Source organism: Hylaeus anthracinus, unplaced genomic scaffold (genome assembly GCF_026225885.1).
Source record: "Hylaeus anthracinus isolate JK02 unplaced genomic scaffold, UHH_iyHylAnth1.0_haploid 12001, whole genome shotgun sequence".
Lineage (NCBI taxonomy): Eukaryota > Metazoa > Arthropoda > Insecta > Hymenoptera > Colletidae > Hylaeus > Hylaeus anthracinus.
This window is the reverse complement of record NW_026534348.1, coordinates 1,184,423-1,206,808: the sequence shown is the minus strand read 5'-3', so window position 1 is coordinate 1,206,808 and position 22,386 is coordinate 1,184,423. Positions and strand designations below refer to the sequence as shown.

Genomic DNA, 22,386 nt, shown 5'->3' with positions numbered 1-22,386 from the left:
CTGAATTCAAAAAGAAACGTTTCTGAGAATTAATTATTGTCCGTCGGGACGAAACGATCGAGTAACTTTTATTCGAAATTTTCTCCGCGAGTGTCGCAAGCGAAGCAGGACACATTTCCTTTGGGGGCGACAGAAACGCATTGCAATCGTCGACGAAACGATATTTCGTTTCCGGTCCGTATTTTTGCCTTTCGAAATCCATGGAAAAGACAGAAAGCGCGCTGATACCTCGCCGTTTTATTTCTCCTCGCCCGAACCTATCGAAACCTTTCGATATCCTGCAGACGGGAAACCGAAGGCACCGACGAGGGACGAAAGAGAAATCGTTTGCTAGACGAGTGTCTCGAACAAATATAATAAACGTCTTCGAAAATACGGGTGAATTTCATTTGCAATCATTCCGGTGGACGAAATCAAATTCTTTCGTCGATTCTCCATTGGTTACTGCGTTCGAGACGCGCATCTCGATTGAAACGGGTCACTCTCCGTCACCATTGGACAGTAATTCTACGTCCTCCTTGCGAGAACATTTTCAGTACGAATACGAAACGAGTGAAGAATGATTTGTGCTCGATTTTTAATCGAAATTTGTCGTAGGAGATTTTTATTTATAATTCTATATGGAGTTACGCAAATTATTCAATTCGTAGGTTGAATGTTACTGTAATTTACTGCAATTGATTAAATTACTATAATAGTGACGACACATCTGCAACACAGACAATAAAAGGTCGCCATCGATATCTAGAAACGCGAACGCAAGTAGAAATACCGAGTAATGGTCAGACATGTCAGCCAAGGCGTGCTCAATCTTCTTTCCAAGGCTTTTATAGAACCTAAAACCTCGCATGACAAAATCTTATTCGAAATTTCTGATGCATATGTGCACGAAGAACCACCACCTTTATGGATGTACTATGATTTCGCTCCAGCTTGTATATCATAAGAATTCTTCGAGAGAGAGAGAGAGAGAGAGAGAGAGAGTGTGACTGAAATATTCAGAAGGAAGATTTTTAGGAATACGTGCAGGTGTAGGGTGGCTGAGTGGTGACTATAAGTGTGCAGGGTGAACATATGTGGAGGTAAGAGTGCTTACGAGTGTCTAGTGTGTTTTAGGATTGTCAATGGGAGAGGTTATGAGAGTCATACGATGAGCCTGTCAAGAGTCGATGAGAGAGCCCTGTTTCAGCGAGTCTAGACGGAGGGTATACAGAGCCTGTTCGAGATTGTTATGTCGCAACAGTAGCTCCATAAACCCAATTAATTTAGGTATTATACAGTTATAGAGCTATTAGAACTATGAATTTTCATTGATAGCTTCATCACACCATGGAAACACTTGGTTAGACAAATTAATTGCAGGTTTCTTCAAGTTACGAGTTACATGAGTTAATGAAGGGTAGTTAATGTTATGTCACTTGTGTTATTCTCAAAGGTATGGTTGTTGAACATGGAATATTTATCTCTAAGTGCGAAGATATTTGTAATGTAACTGATGTACGATTTATACAATTGTGGAAGATTCAATTTATACTTTTTTTCTAGAAATGAACAGGAAACAATGGCAATATGGTATTAAAATATTAAAAAATAAATATTTTCGTGAATCATAATCCAAATCTCTATAATCTCCCTCGTAATTAAGAAACGACATCTCTCAGCGTCTACGTTTGCGTTAGCCTTTCTGATTTCCTCCGTGGGTCCAATCCACCAACCGAAGCTCTAGTCGTCACAACATTTGACGTGTTACGATACTCTTCTGTTCACAGGAATGAATAAATGTCAACTCGGTTAGAGTTGAACCGCCGTAGGGGGAGAAGATCATAGGGAACGGAGACGCCCCCGAGGGAGCCAACGGGAGAACAATATTCAATTTGCAAGCGTGATGCGTACCGCGCGGCTGTCCGCGGGATATTGATTGCGAAAGATTTGAAATTCAATTAAAGCGAGTTCGGCCGGAGGGCCCAGGTCTAGAGCGCGTCTATCGATTTGCGCGAATTAAATGTTTGTGTACGGATTCGGTTGGAAAGCTGGCCCGCACTTGGTTGCCGCATCGGTACCTGCATTGCCATTCGTGTTCCACCTCCTGCCTCTGAAACATTCGCCGCCCTTACGACCAGCCCTCTTTCCGCGAATCCCTCTGAATTTGCGGAAAACTGTGAACAGACTGCCGCGAAACGGAACGATGGAGGACGGATGATGCTGCTCGAGGCTTCAGGGTATCAGAAAGTCCTTTAGGAAAGATATTCGAACGTTTCGTCGGGGCTGCAGCCAGCTTCGTCAAAGAGATCGGATGACATGCCGATATTCGTGTGCGTGAGCTGGCCCTTTGCGATCGTATTCAGCTTAGACACGGGTGCTATGATGGTTGGAATGAATTCTTATTCAACTTAAATCGTCTCAAAAGTTTCTTTATATAACTGATCGTAAAATATTCACCAAGTAATTATTACTCGAGTTTACAGTATAGTCGACACGTTGAAAGAAATAATTATTCTTCGCCAATTTGACCGCTATTAAATACCCGTTCGTACGTTATCAGCAGAATAATTAGTTGGAAGAGAACATCAGCGAACTCGTGCAATGTACAAATTTCAATTTTGTTTTATCATATCAAATGACAATCGTTGGGACAGAGCAGCCGAGCGGATAATTACAATTTCTATTCCGCTAGATGGAGAATTAAACGATTCTTTCACCCGTGAAATGTTAATCACCGTGTTTCACAGTGGCAAATATAATTACACATCCTGGCAAATCTTTGTTTAAGCCGCAGAGCCATGCCCGCCGAGGAATACGTACAAATGTAATCAAGGATCAAAGTTTACTTAGGTTTAAGCACGTCCCACTGGATCGTGTCGCATAGCTTTGCAGAGAGTAGCCTCTTAAGGATCTACAATAGACACACCGAGTACATAAAGTAGGGATGAATCGCATAACTGACCGCTTCTGTTAACTATTCTACAGTTACACGAATTCAAATCACGAGGTTTGAAATTTCGAAATTGTACTATCAGCAGGTATTCTGTAGAAGTTGTAAATGAAATTCGAAATTGTAATCTATCCATAGGAATGCAACATTGAATACTAAAAATCACCAGAAATCAAATGTGCCTGAACGAAATCGAATCAATTCTTATCTGGCAATTGTGCTATGATGAAACTAGGAGAATGACCTACATAACAAAAGATTCGTTCGATGCATGGTCGAATGGAGGCGAGTCTGATCGCAAAAATTGCATCTGTCGATAAATGCAGAACCATTTTCACGTTCCACGGTGAGCTGGTCCTACGGACTGTTGGTTGGCTCGCAGTGTCTACGCGAGGCTCACTCTTACAACGTTCAATTCACGGGAGCAAGTCGATGCTCCCGCTCAGCTTTCATTCCTCCTTATCCGCGACCGACGCTGAATCCGTCAGCCATGCATTCAGGATCCTGGCTGTGGAAAGACCTCGCGGAAAAGCGCATTGTCTCCAGCCGCTTCTTTTTTGTGACTGCATCGCGCTGCAGCGGCATGTCAACCATGGCGTACTGTCTGCGCGTAAGTCGCGTTTCGCTGCCATCGGTTTGCCTCTATTTAACTGCGTGCTCCCTTCGAACCGAGGGATTCTTTCGACCAAGCTCGATGATTATCAATTGCAGGACTGTACATTGTGTTCATCGTAACTAAGGTCACGTTCCCAACTAGAACATTCCAAGTTATCTGTAAGTGGAATTACTTAACAAAATATAATCTACTCTCGATAGTATCGAATACAGTAATTTTGCTAGCGAATTGCTTATGCTGATTCACACATTCTTGATGAGCTCTATTTCTGAGAAGAGCCGATGAATCACCTTCTGCATATTAAATTTCTCCATTGGGCAAAACTGTTCTTTGTGTCAACGCAATGAAACGTTTCACTTCGCTCCGAACAAACAGCTGAGTGGCTCTCAAAAAGTAACAAATCTACGGAGACGTCAATTCGGTTTATTCAAAGGAGAAGAAGAGATGCATTTGCTCGAATGAAATTTACGTTTTTGCGCTTTTGTCACGTTCCTTACAAATACATTTTGTAATTCTACCATCGCTGACGCGACACCGTCTGTTCCACGGAATAATGCGGAAAATTTAATAAACGTCTTGGCGCATAAGATTTCGAGTTATGTTCGGTATACCGGCGCAAATATTTTTTCCACGATCGTTGAAACATTCATTCGATATTATGATGGAAGTGTTCCAATTGAGACGAGAATAAAGTTGACGTTAAGAATGCAATTATTTCATAAACTACTTTCAAAACAATTTTAAAAAGTTACTCGAAGCATATGTACTCCATTATTGTTTCTAAACAAGACCGAAAAAAGATACTTGAAAAGTCTTACAATTATTAGTCCACAATTAACATACATTTTAATCTATGATCCACCCAAAAAAAAAAGCATGAATGAATAATTCACATCCTTGGCCATTCATCAGTTCGAAATCGATATATTCGACGAACCGCTTTGCAAGTTTGACGTTCCGTCGCATTCATATTCATGTTTTTATCAATTTTGATCACACTTAAATCAATCGATGCATTTCGTAACGCGACGCCAGCGTTAACGACGGATTCTGTCTAGAGTTTTTGTCGTCGATAATTTGCTCCGCGATCGCATTAAAATTTCATTCATCTTCCTGTCGTATCACTCTTTAATTCCTTTTCGAGGTGCAGCCGGGAATATATTTACTTCGACAGATTCCAATCTCGTGTCCCGTCGGCGTCGGTGACAGCTGCCGCTGACGCAGGTTTTCGTAAACTTCATCACCGACATTATTGACACCAGATTTAACGGCAAATGTTACTTTAATGCAGCCACGGTATCGCGTGGATAAATATCCATGTCGCTACGTCAGTTTTCATTAAAATCGTGCGAGTTTTTAATCGCGTTATTTTGATCGTTCCGAGTAACTTGAACCATAACCATTAGACACCAGGTGCATCTTCGCAGTTTCTTCGTCTCGAACTTTTCTTATAACGTGCGAACGTTGCCTTTGCTCCCACCCCAGGCTTGGAGTAATGCGATCGGTTTGTTTGTTAAGTCTATTGACCCGAATTGACAAATTGAAGCAAGTGCCAGGAAAATTGAATTGACCCTAGGAAGACTGAGCCACGAGCCGTCACGTTAAGACTGAAAGGGGAGACTCCTCGAGCCTAATAGTGTTATCTATAATTATCGTTGAACAATGATCTTTTCGTTAGGGGAGCATGTTTCGAGTTATAATAGTTTCATGTATTATAGAGATCAATACGAAGAAATAGGAACGTAATAATTTTTCTCTAATCATTCGTCACATTATTTATAACATTTAAATGCCATCAAAAAATTACACTTGGTTCATTTATCTCGTTTACGTTAAAAATAACTCACTTCTTCAATTACTCTATTTTTCTCAGAGATAAATGATCAATATCTTTAATACGTATTATGTTTTTTCAGAGACTGTTAAATTTTGGGTAACGTAGGGCTAGAGGTAGTCGAAATTCTGCAGCTTTGACTTCTCTCGACGGTGGAATGAAAATTCAGGGTTTATAATATAATGGACCGAGTCCAGTAAAGTTAATTCCATAGAAGCTGCCTTTACCGTGAAATCATGGTTATTAAATCGTAACATAACGCCGTGGCTTACAATTTAATAACGGTTAACACCATTTAGCATACAACAAGTACCGTGGGTTGCTCGAGGAAGCTCTAAACTCATCTTCTAATACCTACTCAGGGAAAAATAGTATTATTATTTTTTTTAATTTATATGTAAAAGATATGTAACTTTCTGCATTGTACTAACGGTACTAAAAAATTGCGTTCATCAAATCATAAAAATAAAATTCACCAAGTACCCACTCTTATTTTTCCCCGATGTTACAATTACTAGCAATTAATCAACCCAAGGATATAAAAGAATCAAAGGAACATAAACATGCTCAGGTAGGATACCCACAAATTTCATTTTTGCATCGAATCAGTTTCACGTCGTTGGATCGTTTTAAAGGACATATATCGCGCAGGAAGTACCAAGAAACATAAGGGCGACATATTCTATTCCACGGTGATGTATTTCTATTTTAACAGGGACGAAACGCCTGAGTCACAGTTTTAACTCGCCGTGCCGTCGCGTGTTAGAGTCTCGTAAAAATCCACCCGTATTTCGCCATTTACCACCTACTGTTTCCCAATACCGTCCGATCCACTCCGGCGTCATTTCCGCGAGATCGACTCCAACACCTTCTCCCCTGCGGAGGATTTACAACGCGGTGCTTTAAACTCGACGAAACAACGGGACGCACGCGTGCACATGTCGCGCAGATATAAAATTCATATCCGGATAACGGTTTTCCAAAAGGGGCTTTAGGATTTTATTTTTTAAACAAACACGAATGGTATACGAACAGGATGTACGCGTATTCTTTTATTTTCAATGAAAGGACGCACGATTATGGGCTAAACGCAATATGAAATATAGTTCACAGGGAGTATTTTGTTATTAAAAAATAAAGCCCTGGAAGACGATTTGGAAAACTCTATTCTTATGAACGCGTGATTACCAACCACAGGTATGGCTATGAAGGGATCGAGACTTCGGCTGGACTGCAAATGAGGCGGGAATGGCAAGAGAACTGGAATTGGAAGCGGAGCCCGAGGATGTGATTGAGTTGTTAGCATTTCATCACCAGGCTTTAACGGATGAGCACTTGCTTTCGGCTGATGAGCAAAGAAGGTTGCTTCTTGAGATGGAATCTACCACTGACGAAGATCTAGCTAGCTGAAGTGACAACGAAGGATTTAGAACGTTACGTTGACTTACTGGACAGTGGCAGCGGACTTTCCGAATATTGACGCAAATTTTGAAAGAGTTTCAACTCGTGCAAGCAAACTTTGCTGAATTATTTTAGTAATGTTGGCACCGCAACCTTTCAACAATAATAATTTAAATAATAACGTGTTACTTATGCCATACTACTACTGCTAATAAATTCTTTTTATGTGGCCTGAATTCAATTTTCAAGGGTTGTACAAATGCGAAAGTAACAATTCTACGTGTAAATACAAGTCAGATAGCGTGTATCCAACACGTACGAGAGAAGAATCTTTCCGTGGAATTGGATAGACGTTCTTCTTCTCGCTTCGCGGTTCGATGCATCCCGCATTGCACAGGACCGTCGTCGACGATGCTGCGAAAACGCACTCGGATAGATAATCGTGCACGAGCAACCCGGCTGGTTGATCGACCTACTGGCCCGTTTTTGGGCGTTTCCCTCGACATTCTTGCCATTGGCTCGGAAACCCCCGGATGGAAATCGCGTTTCTTGCCAGACAATCCGTCCGGTCTGTCCGACGAAATTTATACGAGCACGCGACCGAACCGAAATCCCACAGCGGCCCAGTGGTTTTGTCGCGAATCACGTGTACGGAATGTATCAGGTACGGAATGGGACTCGGGAAGTTCTACGGATATAGACAGTCCTGGTTTAAAGGGGTTACACGTACAAAATATTTTCTCTGTTGATGAATCGGAGGCTTAGAAACAAGAAACAGTTCTGGGTGAATATTACTTTTTAGGTAGATAATATTGCTCCTGAAGTGGCCACGTTACTGTGACAGGTCGATGAACAGGATTTGTTCGAATTTTTTGTCTTTGAGTACAAGTTCACTAGAGGTTAAGGTAACATCTATTTCTGAACGTTTCCTCTCATAATCAAATTTATGAAACCGATGCCTTTCATTGTCTTTTTTCCTCGTTAATCGTGGGCAAACGAGCACCCAGTGGACAAATTTCTCCACAACGACACCCAATGAACTTCCTCCAGGCAGATTGTCGTCGTGATTCGCGACACGTGCAATTTATTGCCCGCCAAATTCCACGTTCGTCGTGGAGTTATTACCCAAGCATGGTCGTCACGTAGCCCCCTTTTCGATGAATCGCTAAGACGCGCAGTTTGGATCCCCCCCTTCTATCTGGCTACGAGCCTAACTTCGAACCAGTCGGACCGAAAATACATTCAGATGTTCGCACGTCCACGTACGTAGCCTCTGACCACGTGCGGTTTACGATCGGTTCGCGAGATCTCCTCGTTCCGGCTAGCCGCGAGCGCCTCGATAAAGCTGGATTTATCGCGAGAAAGTGGATTTATTTGGTCCCGCCGCCGAGAGATGCATTCGTAAATGCGACGAACGCGCAATTTAATGCGCGCAGTGACGAACGAAGTCGAGAGCAATTCAAGATTAACTGGTGAAATGTTGTCTGATCATGTGCAACCTCATTCTACTAGTCTGGCCAGCGAGAGGAATAAAACTATACCTGGTTGTATTACTTACAATTAGTAGAATACTGAATAATGATTAAATATAAGTTGACTGACCTCAAAAGGTATTCAAGATTTATTCGTTTAATATTGTCTGGCCATGCGTGGTCTCATTCTACTACTCAGACGAGCGAATGGAATAAGATTGTACTTGATCCGACCCAGAGGGAAATTGTCCGACCAATTCCAAATAATGTAATACTCTCCTTTACTACGATACTCTATGAGCCTACATTGTAAAGAATTATTTCATCCTCAATTCTTATTTTGCAGGTACTCGTAACTCAATCGAGTTTGCCTGTTTAACTAGCCTGTTCCTGTTGTGCTGGCTCTACCGACGTAGTCCCCATGGGTCTGACTTTGGAATATATCCAATTAGAACATCAGCACAGATTTCAAGCTACCTGTACCAAGTACTAGATTCGTTTGTGTATCTACATTAGTTGGTACCTTGCTAAATCTCTACTGTCTCCGCAGGACGACGCCGAGTTGATTAACATGTTTGCAACCATCCATTTCCACTTTCTCAGTTTCGTTAACTGAGATTGATCTGTATTAGTATACACCTCTATTCAACAAAAATCATATCTTCTCGCCATTCGAGCTGTTTCCATTTAATAGAAAAGAATAACTTTCTCATCAGCGCGTTAATTAAAAATACAATCTCGACTCAGCTCTGTCATTTAAATAATTGTTTCGTGAAATGTAGAATGCAATTGGATATACAATAAATGCAGAAACATTCCGTAGAACGGTATTCATTATTTTCTTGAAAAGTTTTCCCGAGTTTTCCACGAGCCTCGTCATTCGTCTTCAGCGTCGTTAACTGCGTAAATAAACTTTCGCGATGATGTAGGTGGCATTGAATAGAAGTTGCAAATATTGCAAGTTTTTCGCGGCACTGGATACTCGGAGGTGTTCGCGTGGGTCGAATATGGTTCGCGAATTTCGCGATTCTTTTTTTTTTTTTTTTCGTTCCCAGCGTAGAGGGCGCTGTTGATTTACAACCGATCGGAAACTCTTCTCGACTGCGACCATCGATTCTGAAAAAGCTGCGAACACAGCGAAACTTTTTCCAATTCGAATCGGCAACGAGCCATCGAGATTCAAATAATAACAAACCACGAATATTCCAGAGGCAGACACTGACGACTCAGCTTCGACCAATGTTTTTAAATGTCTACCGCAAACGTTACAAAATTGTAATAAACTCGAGGCACGTGATGTTTGACACGTTAGAAAAAACAAAAACGAAAATGTACGTTTGACGAGCTTAGGTTTCATTTTGAAAGTATGATTTAAATATAAAGAAATAGAAAAACAATTATTTAAATGTACAATTACGATAACAAATAATTTATACAGTTATAAATAATATAATAACAAATGTTACTGGACAAAATAATGTAAAAGCTGCAGAGTAGGCTCTTCTTTTTATGTACGGTGATGATATATAATAATGATAACTCCAAAATTTGCACAATTTTCAGAGATGCTTCAGCGGTAATTAATTAGGATGGGAAAATTTAAACTATAAACTTCATTAAAAAAGATGAAATTATTTTTTAACCTAACCAAAACGTGTTTATAGTGAAGTAATTAATCACCCCTTAATTACCAACTTTGTTGAACGAAATTTTTTATTGAAACAATCTCCACGAGCCGGATTTTTAATTAGCCAAAACGAGGGTGAATAAAAAGTAAATAGATTCCCTTAACCCTCATAAATTAGCTTAAATAACTGGTTTTATTTAATAAATTTTAACGTTCCAAATAGTCCATCTACTCTCACTCTACACTTACTGAGTATCCAGATCGCACTTCTCAAAAGCCAAATATGCCAAATAAAAGTAGCGTGAATCTGGGTGTGCTTAATCGTTAACATAAATGACTCTAACATAAATGACTCTACCTTAAGAATACGAGGCTCTACTTTACCAATATAGCACACTACCTACCAACAGAGTACTCTACTTTAACAATACCGTACTCAACCTTGCCTACGCAGTACTCTACCCCACCTACAGAATATTTTACTTCGCCAACTGAGCACTCGCTTTTCTTCTCTTACTTAACGCAATTATTGTACCAAAATTATCCTTTAAAAGTATCAAGCGACGAAACGAGCGTTGGGAAGTGCACGAATATTAAAGTTCCGCGCTGAAAGGGGCAGGATCAACTAACCTCCATCCCCTTTGGCTCGGTTGATCGACCCACTGGCCTGCTTTTTACGTTTCCTTTCCCTTCGAGCCCTCACGTTTTCCACCTTTCTCCACCTTGGCTCTCGGAGTCGTGGTGAGCCACTCCGCCGGCACCGGAAGCGAATTTCGACGATTGTTGGGAAATCGATTTCTCCCCTGTCTCTCTCGCGGCCATTCACCCTTCGACTATCAACGTGGAAAAGTTTGTCACGGTTTGTCCACCCGGAGCAGAGTTCGTTCACTTTGTTCGCTCGCCGATGTCGCGTCAGGTTTTCGTAATTGGTATCATTCAGACGAGCTTTTTCTTGCTCGCCATAAATTCAGTAATCGGTGGTGGTTCGAGACATTTATTTTTGAATTTTCTCAGGGAAATTTGCTACTATTAGAGCGATGACAGTCGGTACACGGAGTTCGATATTTGTTTTAGGGGTTGTTCAATTTTAGAATTTCTGTAATAACTGTTTGCAGCGTTGCCAAAAATGGATTACGACAAACTGTTAGTAATAATTATCAGGTAACAACACGAGGTAGCTACCGCGGCGGCCTCCGGCTCCAAATTGATAATTCAGCCCTGGCGCACGGAGGGTTTAAGACAGATAACATACAATTTGCGTCAACTCGCGGAGAAAAGCGGACGCGCGGGCCACGGGTGTAAATCACGCTGAAACACGATGCGAATAATAAATTCTGTCAGCACTAGCTGCTTCCCTGGTTGGCCGAGTCTGATATCTTGCGGCGTTGCGCGGCTGGCCTGCAGGGAACTGCCAAGATGAGGACGCCACGGATCCGATGAAAAACGATTCCGTCGAGCCGCGCCTTGGAAAACCGTTGCAAGGGCTTTTTTCGTGGCTGAGGAACGAGGCCAGGGATCGTTCGATCGGCTACGATCGATCTACCGTCGCGATAATGCACGTCGGCGACTCTCGACGACCGCGATCCAGGTGGTCTCTCACCTCTCTTGCACCGAGAACGACACTGTGATACGTTTTTATCGCTCTAGGATTCGATTGGGGGTGGACTGTTTTGGATATCTCGCGAGAAGGATCCGTGTTTCTAGAGAAACAATTTTAACTCGAAGGGGGCTGAGAAAAGAATATTAAAAAAACCTTATCTACAGACCATTTCTACTTATTTTTATTTATACGCGCATGCTTATCACCGACTAAATAGTGCAAAAACTGGTTCATCCTTGCTCTAATACTATACAAATTTTTCTGCAGATGATAAACAATTCATTGCGTTACATTTACATTTTCTGTAGATAACGAGCAATTTATGTAGCAGAATACTACTGCGATAAAACATCCTGGTTGTTTGACCACATCGTTTTTTTTTATTTTTTGTAAAATATTACTTGTAAAAGTTGGGGTTGTGTTTTTTCTGTCTTAGCTTCAACCAGTGGTTCTTCTATCAGCATCAAAATGATCCGTGAGATAAAGGTTTCACTTAAAAAGACCCAAGTGGGCAGCACACGCTTTAAACACTCTGACCGACTACTCATTGTGAAATTTTAATGCTACCCAATGGAAGTCCTTTACGGCTCGCGTTTTCATCATTTTTCTTTTTAATTCGACGTACTTTAGGAGATAAATCCATTCATAGGTGAAAATGGGTCACACGGGGCGTACGTGGCTCGCGTATGGTCGCGAGAGAAAAGTGCACGGATGAGCGTGGAAGATTCGAGTGATTGTTTCTAAATGGCGAAGCTTCGCGGCGATGTATCAACGATCGAGATTGATCGAACTCGAGGAATGCGTTTGGCGTTTTTTTGGTGACCTGAGTGTTTCGCCATGAGTCCGTGCTCGAGTATTGGAAAGTTCTGAACAGAAAGGGCGTGATTTAACTGTTGGAATATACAGTCAATTGCATAAACATTCTATTGACAAAATTTGTCTAAATTAAATGATAGCTCAATAAAGCTCAATAAAGACCATTCTTAAGAAGTAGTATTAATTGCGGAGTTCATTAAGTGTCGAGCATTGTCTAAGAGAAGAAATTCATTAAATAAAAGAAGACTTCGTTACAAACTGACTCTCCTTTCAGTCGCCTCGATTACCATTTTCGTCTCTTCCCTCTCTAAACGTATCGCGGAGTTGAAAGAGCACAATAAACCAACGGGGCAATTTTCGAGGACCATTCTGTACCTTCCGCCTCGGCCACGAAGAAAGGACGAAACGACGCCGGTTGCTCGCGTTTCCCACGTAACCAGCTTATAACGAACAATTGCTGGTCGTATTGTATCAAAATCGCTTGCGTGGGTTATTGCCGAAGGTGCAGGGGCGGCGTTGAGGAACAAAATCGCGGGGCCATGTGCCAAAGCGTTGTCTTTTATTGCCCCGGTGATCGGGTCAAGCGTTATGGTGCCGTGTATCATGCGAATGGCCGGCATTCGGTGAATGACAAATGACGAAGCAGCAATAACGGGCTCGTTCGCGCGTTGCCGGGGAATTCTTCCGTCGAGGAAGTGTAACGGAACGCTCGAGAAAACTGTTCCGCTGGTGGAACGACGCGGAGACGTTCAAAGTTGGCAAAAACAGGCGACGTTATCCGAACAAGTTAAGTCGTTATTGATATAGTGGTTCGGTTTACGACGGGGGACGATATTGCAGGGAAGGTACTCGAGCCAGGGGATTAATTTTTAATTATCCGTTATATCGCGATCCGTGGCTTTATGGCTGTCTGATCGCGCACTCGCTGTCACTAATAGATCGATGGGCGAGCCTTAATTAAGGGGTGGTATATTCCAGAGCAGAAGAGTGACGGTTCGTAGGGGATTTTTTCGTTGCTTTTTGTACGTTGTTTTAAGCATGAATATAAATTTCAGTGTATCTTCTTGAAATATACAGCATATAATAAAAACACATTTACATAATTCTGAAGATTCCATGAAAAATAGCAGTTATTGGCATTAATTGTGCTTGCAACCGTACAAAATCCTCTTAGAAAGAAAAGTTACAACTTGGATGTTGAATTAGGTCAACTTGAAGCATCAAAGTATTTGAACTCTTGTGACGGAACACTGAACTTTGAACTATTTGCATTATTAAAGTAAAGTAGTTGAGCTCGTGAACTATTTCGACTAATCTCGTTGCACTTCTAAACTCTCGAATTAATTGAATCCTTAAATCGAAATAAATGGGCTCTTGAACTCGACTGACAGATTCTAATTTGTTGAAGTTGACATTAATTCTGAGTCTTTTATTTTCATTATTTATTTATTTTCCTTTATAAACAAAAATACTAAGTTTATTTTAAACAGGCACAGCAATAAATTCTGTTAATACATCCTTGGTAAAAATCTAAGCCATCACATTTCACTCATGTTTGGAGAATTGTCGTCGAAAGCAAACTATGATATTCTCCATAAATGTTTTTCAAAAATCGCACGTTCCGGACGACGACATTATTAAACACAGCCTTTTGAAATATCCAAACACAAACGCTGCTAATCAACGTACGATTCTCTCTGCTTGCGTCAAAACAGAGTCCTCCTCCCATTGAGTGTAAGGAAACAATAGAGTACGTTGAATCGTATTCGCGAAAATCACGCATGGGTCCACCGAAGTCTACGCCATTATTTCGTTATCGTCGCGCAGAAATTTATCAGAGTAGTTTCTCCTTCGTCGGTAAATCAGAAACGATGAGACTCGTATACTCCGTTAAGCGTATTTAACATGGCGTTTAACAATGCCAATAGCATTAAATGTCCTATTCGACTGGTCGGGGGTGACGAGTCGTTTCCGAGGATTTGGCAGCGAGCTTCTTCGTTATGCTATTACTATATAGTCCGAGACAAAATGATACGTTCGCCTGGTTTCATTTATTACAGCCTCGGAATCTACGATTACTCCAGACGTAATAAAAACGAGTTCTATTACAGGAATCGTAGCCATAAAGTTGCTTCACTATTTTAAAAGAACTTACTAAAAAAAGAGGAGAGTACTTACGTCGCCCTTCTCTGGAACGTATTTGGCCAGCCAACCCCACAGGATACCGAACCCAAGACCTCCGATAATGGCAATTGGACCCTGGAGGATTTGGTACCATAGCGCGTCATGGGAAAACATGATGCTCTTCACGATTCCGTGAATCGCCACTGACGCTGCGTCATCGATTCCAGAAATGGCGATGATCAAGGTCGGGATGCCCTGGAAAAATGAAATGTTTGGTCTGTAATAAGGGAAAAGTAAGTAGCAACACGATATTATTTTGATTAAATTTCGTCACTATTCGACTACACCGTTCGAATTGGATTTCGAATCCCTGAGGAGTAACAATGGGCACGTAGGTGAATCGAAATTGAATCCGAAACGGGCCCCGTTAGGAGAGGAAAATTATCGGAAAGAGTTATTAAGCGTTTCGCAGCGAGCAATCTTCCTATCGAATTCGATCGCGACGAGGGCTTTTCCGACGCGAACCGAAGGCTTCCGCGATTTTCCAACGTTTCCACCTCCGACTTCTCTTATTTTCCTCGGACGGCTACAACATCCGTGATTCGCGGAAACTTCGTTATCGAGTGCAATCAGATTTCTTCGAGGCAACTTCAAAACCATTAAGGAACTTCGGCTGGGGGAACGTTCGAGGCCGGTGAAAATAATCTGCGGATGGAGGTCAGAGAAATCGCTCGACGGAGGGGAAGAGGAAGGAGAAGGAATTATAAGTGGAAGGATCTAACGAGACCAGTCGACGACAACGGGGAACCGATTCCACGGCTGCTACGAAAAGCTATCGGGCAAGCGATAGCTCGTGCGGGATTTAAGTCTGCCGACTATCGTGATTCTCGAACCAGTCGAATCAAACTGTGGCTCCAGAAAGAGGTCCCTGGGTAAACGTTCCAACTGGTCAGCGGTTCCCGCGACGCTATGTTTTGTCGTACGTTTTCTGTATCGACGACCATTCGCTACCCCGGCCAATTTTTCGATTTAACTTGCTTCCCCAGACGGGAATATACGCTACTTCCGAAAACTACATTCCGTATTAGATTTTATATTTTTATATTATATACGTTACGTTCGATACATCATTCATATTATTAATGCAAGATTATTGACAGTGCAAACAGAGCGTTTTACAATTGAAATGAAATTTCACGTTCATTCAATTCAAAGAAATCGTAATCATCTCTGCTTTCTATTCGCCGCGTTCAAAACAATTTTATAACAGACCACCCAACTCCCTGGAAGGTAATTCTTATCCTTTGAAGTCGAAGTAACTTGAGTTTCTTCATTTTCGTTATATCTCTCTGGGAAATGAGAAGATGCAAGAAATAACGAAGCGGAATTATCAAAGGGGGTTTCCAGTTTTGTCTTAAACCAGCTGTTCGCAAGTACAGACATGGCGGACGGTAGTTAAATTACAATACTTTACAAAAGTTTCAACAGAAATTACGTAAAGAATGTCTTAAACTACAATTAGATTATTAATGTGCTCTATTTAATTAAGAGAGGCGAACAGTTGCCATGCAAAATAGAATTGTGCAATTCTCGGAGTAAAAGTCAAATTAAAAAAAATACTATTTTAATATATTGACTTGGAGTGATTTTAATATATTGACTTCACTCTTAAATTTTGAAAAAAAATTCATCCTAAATAAAATATTCTATATATATATACATATAAATTTGAAATGGTAAAATATAAATATTAGCTATGTAACGGTACAAACCTACGTAGACCTTTCAATTTAATGCGTCAATTGTCCACGAACAGAATGGTTGACAGAATAACGTAAATATTGACTCTATATGAATAGAAACACGAACAAGGTTCATTGTTTGTTCGTTACAAGAGAAGGAATTCCTCTCGTGACGCGTTAAAATCATAAATTCGGGTACCTGTTACACGACATGTTCCGGTTGACTAGCCCGGAACAATGGAAATGAAATTCAGACCAGCACAGAGCGACGGAGTTATAATTTATAGCATAATTTTTAGACTTTCGTCAGCATATTTTAAAATCGCAGTAAGTAAATAATAAATGTTGTTTACTCTTTCTTGTCCAATTATTCAGTGCCCCCTTCTTAACTTCGGATCATACCAAAAAAGTTTCAAGAAAGAAAACCATTTCTTACTCTTGTTTTCCACCATACCAATACAAATATTAAAAGTTCCAGTCCATCAAGCATAACAGACAACTCATACCCAAGCGCGTGCATTTTACTGTCGTTTTTCGTGCCAAGAGGCCAACGATAGTTACAAAGAGTAATACACCATTTAAATTATTCGCGTTGCGATAAACACCGGTTTTACAAGAAGAGCAATGCCCCGTGTACATCATACTATTGAAACGGTTATTGTCCGCGAGAAAGTTCTAGTGCGAGCCCCGAAGAAGAACCGTAAGATGAATTTTGCTGCGGCGAACTTTTTCTCGGGATATTTCGGTCCCTCCGCAAGAACAGCAATGTACTCGAGAGATACGTCCAAAGGATACGTTTATTTACGAAAGCAACGAGAATCGTCCTCTCTCCTCGGCGAAGAAGAAAAGCGTAGAACGAGGAAAGAAGTTGGACGCATCTCCATCGAATTCGCAAGCAGGACGAACCTTTTCGATTCGCTTCGACTTGGCGAACAAAGGGCATATGAAAAACTTCTTTGATCCCTCGAATAATGCGAATTACCCGACACACTTCTGACAGGGCATTCAATTCCTTCCCAGGACACTTCCACCAACGACCGAGAAATAAACAAAAAGCCTTCCAACCCCTTCCACCGTCTAGATGTTTCATCTCATGAATATCACATTCACGGGAATGGCGTTTGCACTCTTCAAACAGCTTCCACTCCATTTTCTAAACTGAATTATTTAAGTTCACCCCCTCCTCCCTCCCCGCCCTGTCGCCTGTTCTCGCTACTATATCTGTCATTATCATTTTAAGCAGGACTGCATCGCCATGACAAACATTCGAGACGCTTCGCGTGCAACGTCCGCGAAGGTCTTCGGGAACACTTGTTAAATCCAGGCTTGGGTCTCATTAATTTTTATATCGTTCGCTGCTCGCGGAAACCTTTCAATCCTATTCGAAGAAATCAACGAAAATAGCAAAACTGACGGTGCTTAAATTTTATAATTTAAGCACCGCCATGTGTGCGTTAAGGGCGAGTTCCTTTCTTTATTTTATCATTTATTCGTCCCTGTTACATAATAGATTAAAAATAAAAACTTGTTATAAATTTATTTGCTCGAATTTAATGTAAAAGAAACGACATTACTTTCTGGCCCCACTAATAAATATTTTTCTTTGATTTTTAAAATTGTTCTTTTACATTAGAAATTGTGACTTGAAAAGCTAGAGGAACTTTTTATATTTTACATTTATTTGCATATATGATCTTGTTCCCTTGTCCTTTGGTTTCCTCACATAATGCTTAGTGGTCTAACAGTCCTTGACACGGCCGTAAAAACGCGAGCTAGCATCAATTCTATATGTTTCAACAATTTATAAACCCTACACTTCTTCGCACTCGAAACGTCCAGGTCGCCCCAAACCAGGCCACCTCGTCAACGTGTGGTCTACATTACGTCTAATACTCATTACCAGGCTACATTGCGAAATAACGAACTTACCCCAAGAAGATTGTCCTCGATTCGAACGACGAACGTTCCACGCTGAAGATCGTTAACGAAAATCAAGGTATTCGAAGTTGTTTGGCGCGGTAACTAACCACTCGACGCCCTTATTATAAATTTATTCTTTCGCCGGAGCGCTTTAAACGAGCGGAAACTTTGTCAACGCCCCTGTTTTTACATTCGCCAACTCTTCGGACTTTACAATTTATTACTCGCCGTAAGCTGCCTCGGAAAGTTATCGACTGAACAGGGAAGCGAACCGACTACGGGGATCCTAGAGTTTACGTGACAGAGTAAATAGATACTTCACCTCACGGAAAGCCCATTCCGTGAAGGAGTCGCGCCAGCTGGTGCACCGGCAAAGAACGGACCGGTCCGGTCAATCGTTTGAAAATCAAAGCATGCTCTCTACCCTTCCGCCCAGCCTGCGGGAAAGTTTTCTTTCTCGGCGAGAAAAGATCAACACTACGTATATTAATAAAACATTAACAGAAAACAAAATTACAACGTCTTAATATGACGTAACTACACTTATTTCTTCCTTAGACATAGAAGATTACAAAAAAAGTCGAATTTAAAAATTCTCAGTCTGAGAAAATTCCTTGACTACGTCGTGGTCAGACGTCGACGATAGAGAGTCAACAATTTATGAACATTTCCTTGTTCCGTCTGAGAATTTGATCGATACGTTGGTTTGTCAATAAGAACTGTCGCTGCCAGGCTCATCTAATACGCCTTGTGAACAAAGGGTGTCTAAGTTCACACTGACGACAGACTTCTTCGACAGCTTTTATATAAAGGCGTTTCGAAATTGCACGACCGACGTCGAGGATTGACGTTCGTGATTATTCGACCATATGTCTTTGATTTCCTTCCCGGAGAGAAAATGTACATCTTCGTTACAGGAATGCAGAGAATTTTGATATGTCGCAGACATTATTCTTTTAGGGATTATAAATGGCGTGCACTTTTTTAATTGTATTTTACTATTTGTATTAGATAGCAGAGAAAAATCGTATTAATTTCTATTTCTTAATTTCAGTTTTCTTTATCAAGGCAGTCGTAGCAGCCATTCGCATAACAGCTAGGTGCAATGCTGGTGTATAGTAAATTCCATCGATAAAGATCTAGTTAAATCCAACCACTACTGCAATCTTCCGCAATTACGAAACGTTGTTCGAACTTTAATCCCATCTAGTTCGAGGAAAATGAACACAGATCCTTTGGCACTGAGACTACTCTACTCGAAACTGCGTGGGAACACAATCGTATTGTTAACTGTTTTAAATTAAACAACGCCCTATTAGATCTCTAACATCGTCAGATACCTCGATTACGTAGTATTTATTATCATTAATTTTCCTTGAGCTGTGGACCATTCTTCTTCACTTTTTACGTTTTTTTTAAAAATTAGAATAATAATTTATACACTGATTGTATAATTATAACCGTATTAGATTTTATTGATGAATATTAGATTTGTTTTAATAGTGCTAACAGAAGAATCGATGGAGTTTTGTTTGGAAAACTGAAGAAGAGTTTAAACTTTTCGAAGAAACATGTTTAATCTTCGGAGTTAGTGAAGTTCCCTCTACTAAATTAAATTCTCCAAGACAAACAAGTCTTAAACCGTTCCACTAACAACGCTAAGTATTGTGTATAATTATTCTTACTAACAGTTCAAACAGAGATAATTTCAAATTCGAAATGAATTTAAGTGAAATGAATAATGAAATGAAACCAATGCAGTTTGACTAAATAAATAATTCTCGTCTCAATTTCTATTTCTAACAGTACTTTTACGAAATTTTACGAGTACAGTGATCGCAAATTCAAACAATGTGTGTGTGTGTGTGTGTGTGTCTGTCAATTAATTTTCTCGCGTTTCATTTTGTTTTCGCCATACTTGATTTTGCTTTCGTTACGAAAACTTCGCTGTCGTTAAAGAACAGCACTTTACTCGCTTTGCATAGCTGTTTGTGTAGGAAGCTGCTCGAAACTTCCGATACCTTAGCAATTTTAAGAAACGATCTTTGCCAAAGTTCCCCGGAGTTCCTTATCAATTTTTTCTCTCCAATGTTCTCAATGACTCAACCTATAACGTGACTTGAACTTTCCAATAGTAATTTCAAATAAAAATTTACCGATACCTCGCAAATTGTCAAAAGATCAAGATTACGATGCAATTTACTAACCGAATTCTACAAAAATCTGTTAAAACGAATTCTGTCCCAGAATTGACCTTTTATTATTTTATTGACAAACTTTCGTAAAGAAAGCAACGTTCCTACAAATGAAAATTAAATCAACCAAAATTGAAAACTTCCAGCTGCAAAGGCAAACAATTTAATCGATGCGCTGAATCGAGATCTGTCCCAGAGTTTAGCAACAGTCTCGGCATTCTTACACTCGATTCCTCGCAGTTCACCGTTCCCAATTTCGCTCAAACCGAACACAGTGGACTCACCGGTTCACCCGAGATTTCGCTGGATCCTGTGACCACCGTAACTCGCCGCAATTACAAAGCGCTGCTTAAACCACGATCCTATCTAATTCGGTAGTGTACCTTTTGTCGAATTTATTGTCATCGAGCTGACCCCCGCGCGATTTTCGTATTTTAGCCAGCTCGACCACGCGGACAAACCGTAGCTGGGTTTCTCTTATTATGTCCGCCGAGGCGGAATAAAGCTGGCCGTTCTTGGCCGAGTCCGTTTTCCGCATCGATTATCGAAAGGCGGCGGACCGTGTCGAAGGAATACAGATCAGACCACCCGGACCGTATTCAAACTAATTTCTCTGGACGCCGCGACGCTTCACCTAAACGACGTCTGAGACAAAAGTTGTCGAACTCTCGTGGACTTTCTTTCGTTGTTGCGAACCGCGGTTGATACTTTTTCGACACTTTCGCGATGGAATATTTCATCGACCGTCGAAGGCTGCGAAGAAACTTCGGATAGTTGGCTACTTGAGTATTTCGTTATTTTAATATACCGAGTGGGATATTTAGAACAGGAAACAGAAAGAAAAATTATTTTTGGTTTATACCATTCTTACCAGAGAATGGGAAAGATATGTACATTTTAATCTAATAATTAGCCCTTTGGAATCTGTTTTACATAGAGTTGAATAAATTTTGCAGATTTTTGTGCCGAATTTCTTTATTACCTACAACCCATTTATCTCCAAAACGCACGCAAGTCCAGAAAGGGGACTAAACGGGCAAGTCAAATAAATAAGTAAACCGAAAGTCAATTATTGCTATCTTCCTCATAAAAAAGGGAGGCGCGCCGTGTTCAAAGCGCGTTATCAAGGAAATTTTTGTCAGCAGCGCACGCTGCTAACTTGCATAGCCGATTCACAAAGAAGCAATTCGCTTTGTTTTAACTTTGTTGCGAATTTTTTCCGCGCCACGCAGGCAATTGCGCCCCGAGCAGACGCGAAATTACACCTACAGTAAACCGGCGTTCAAAAGAAACTTAATTAGTGTCGAGGAGTCGCTTTTGGGGAAGTTTAGCACGGTGTTCCGCGTGTCACGCTGCGACGAACAGATTCAACTTCGTTGCATTACTTACCAACGCAGCCCCTCCGAAGAGCGGAAGCATCGCGTTTTAGATGAGACCTAATTGGACACGTGAAATTCTCTGTCGGGCAACTTATGCCTCCGTCAAACGATATCGCGATCCTTCGAAAGACCTGTTTCTCTTTGTAATTAGTTTACAGCAGCGTCAACCGCCCGAACGACTTATTAGATGGGGTTGAAACTGTTCGAGAGGTTCTTGTTCACGTCATCTTGCATTTTGAGGAATAAAATGCAACGAGTGGTAATGGATCTGGCACTGAATACTACCAAGGACGGTTGCGTGATCATTTTTCCATTTTTATATAGTTTCTTATACAAAATGTTACCATTACACTGCGGATGTTTATGCAAGTTTGTAAGTTCACAGACATAGAAAAAGATGTAAAATTTAGACGAAAGTATATCTTATCTGGAATAAGCAAAGTCAGTATCTTCTTAATTCAAAAAAAAAAAAAAGGAACTTTTATTTTTCAACCGAGTCGACGTTTCGTTTACTCTAATTCGAATAATGGAGACTCCACCGCACCGCAAAATCCGTAATTCAGAGTCCAACCGTTTCAATTACTAAATGTCGTAGCCTGAAATGCATCCACCGAATTCAACGAATGAATTTTCCAGCGCAGAAGCCCGCCATCGCGAGAGCTCAAGTATTTACCAACCGAGCAGTCGAGTAAGAAAAGACACGCCCGAGTCGGAAATGTTTTAAGTGA

At 40.9% G+C, this 22,386-nt stretch overlaps 1 protein-coding gene across 2 annotated transcripts in view; it reads right to left on the bottom strand.

Annotated features, from left to right (window-relative positions):
• Positions 1-22,386, bottom strand: part of LOC128891097 (sodium/hydrogen exchanger 9B2) — a 96,403-nt gene that overhangs the window by 20,159 nt on the left and 53,858 nt on the right. For both annotated transcript variants that reach the window (XM_054150300.1, XM_054150299.1), the window contains exon 4: positions 14,477-14,677. In XM_054150300.1, coding sequence (XP_054006275.1) covers positions 14,477-14,677 — 201 coding nt within the window. The remainder of the gene's footprint in view (positions 1-14,476; positions 14,678-22,386) is intronic.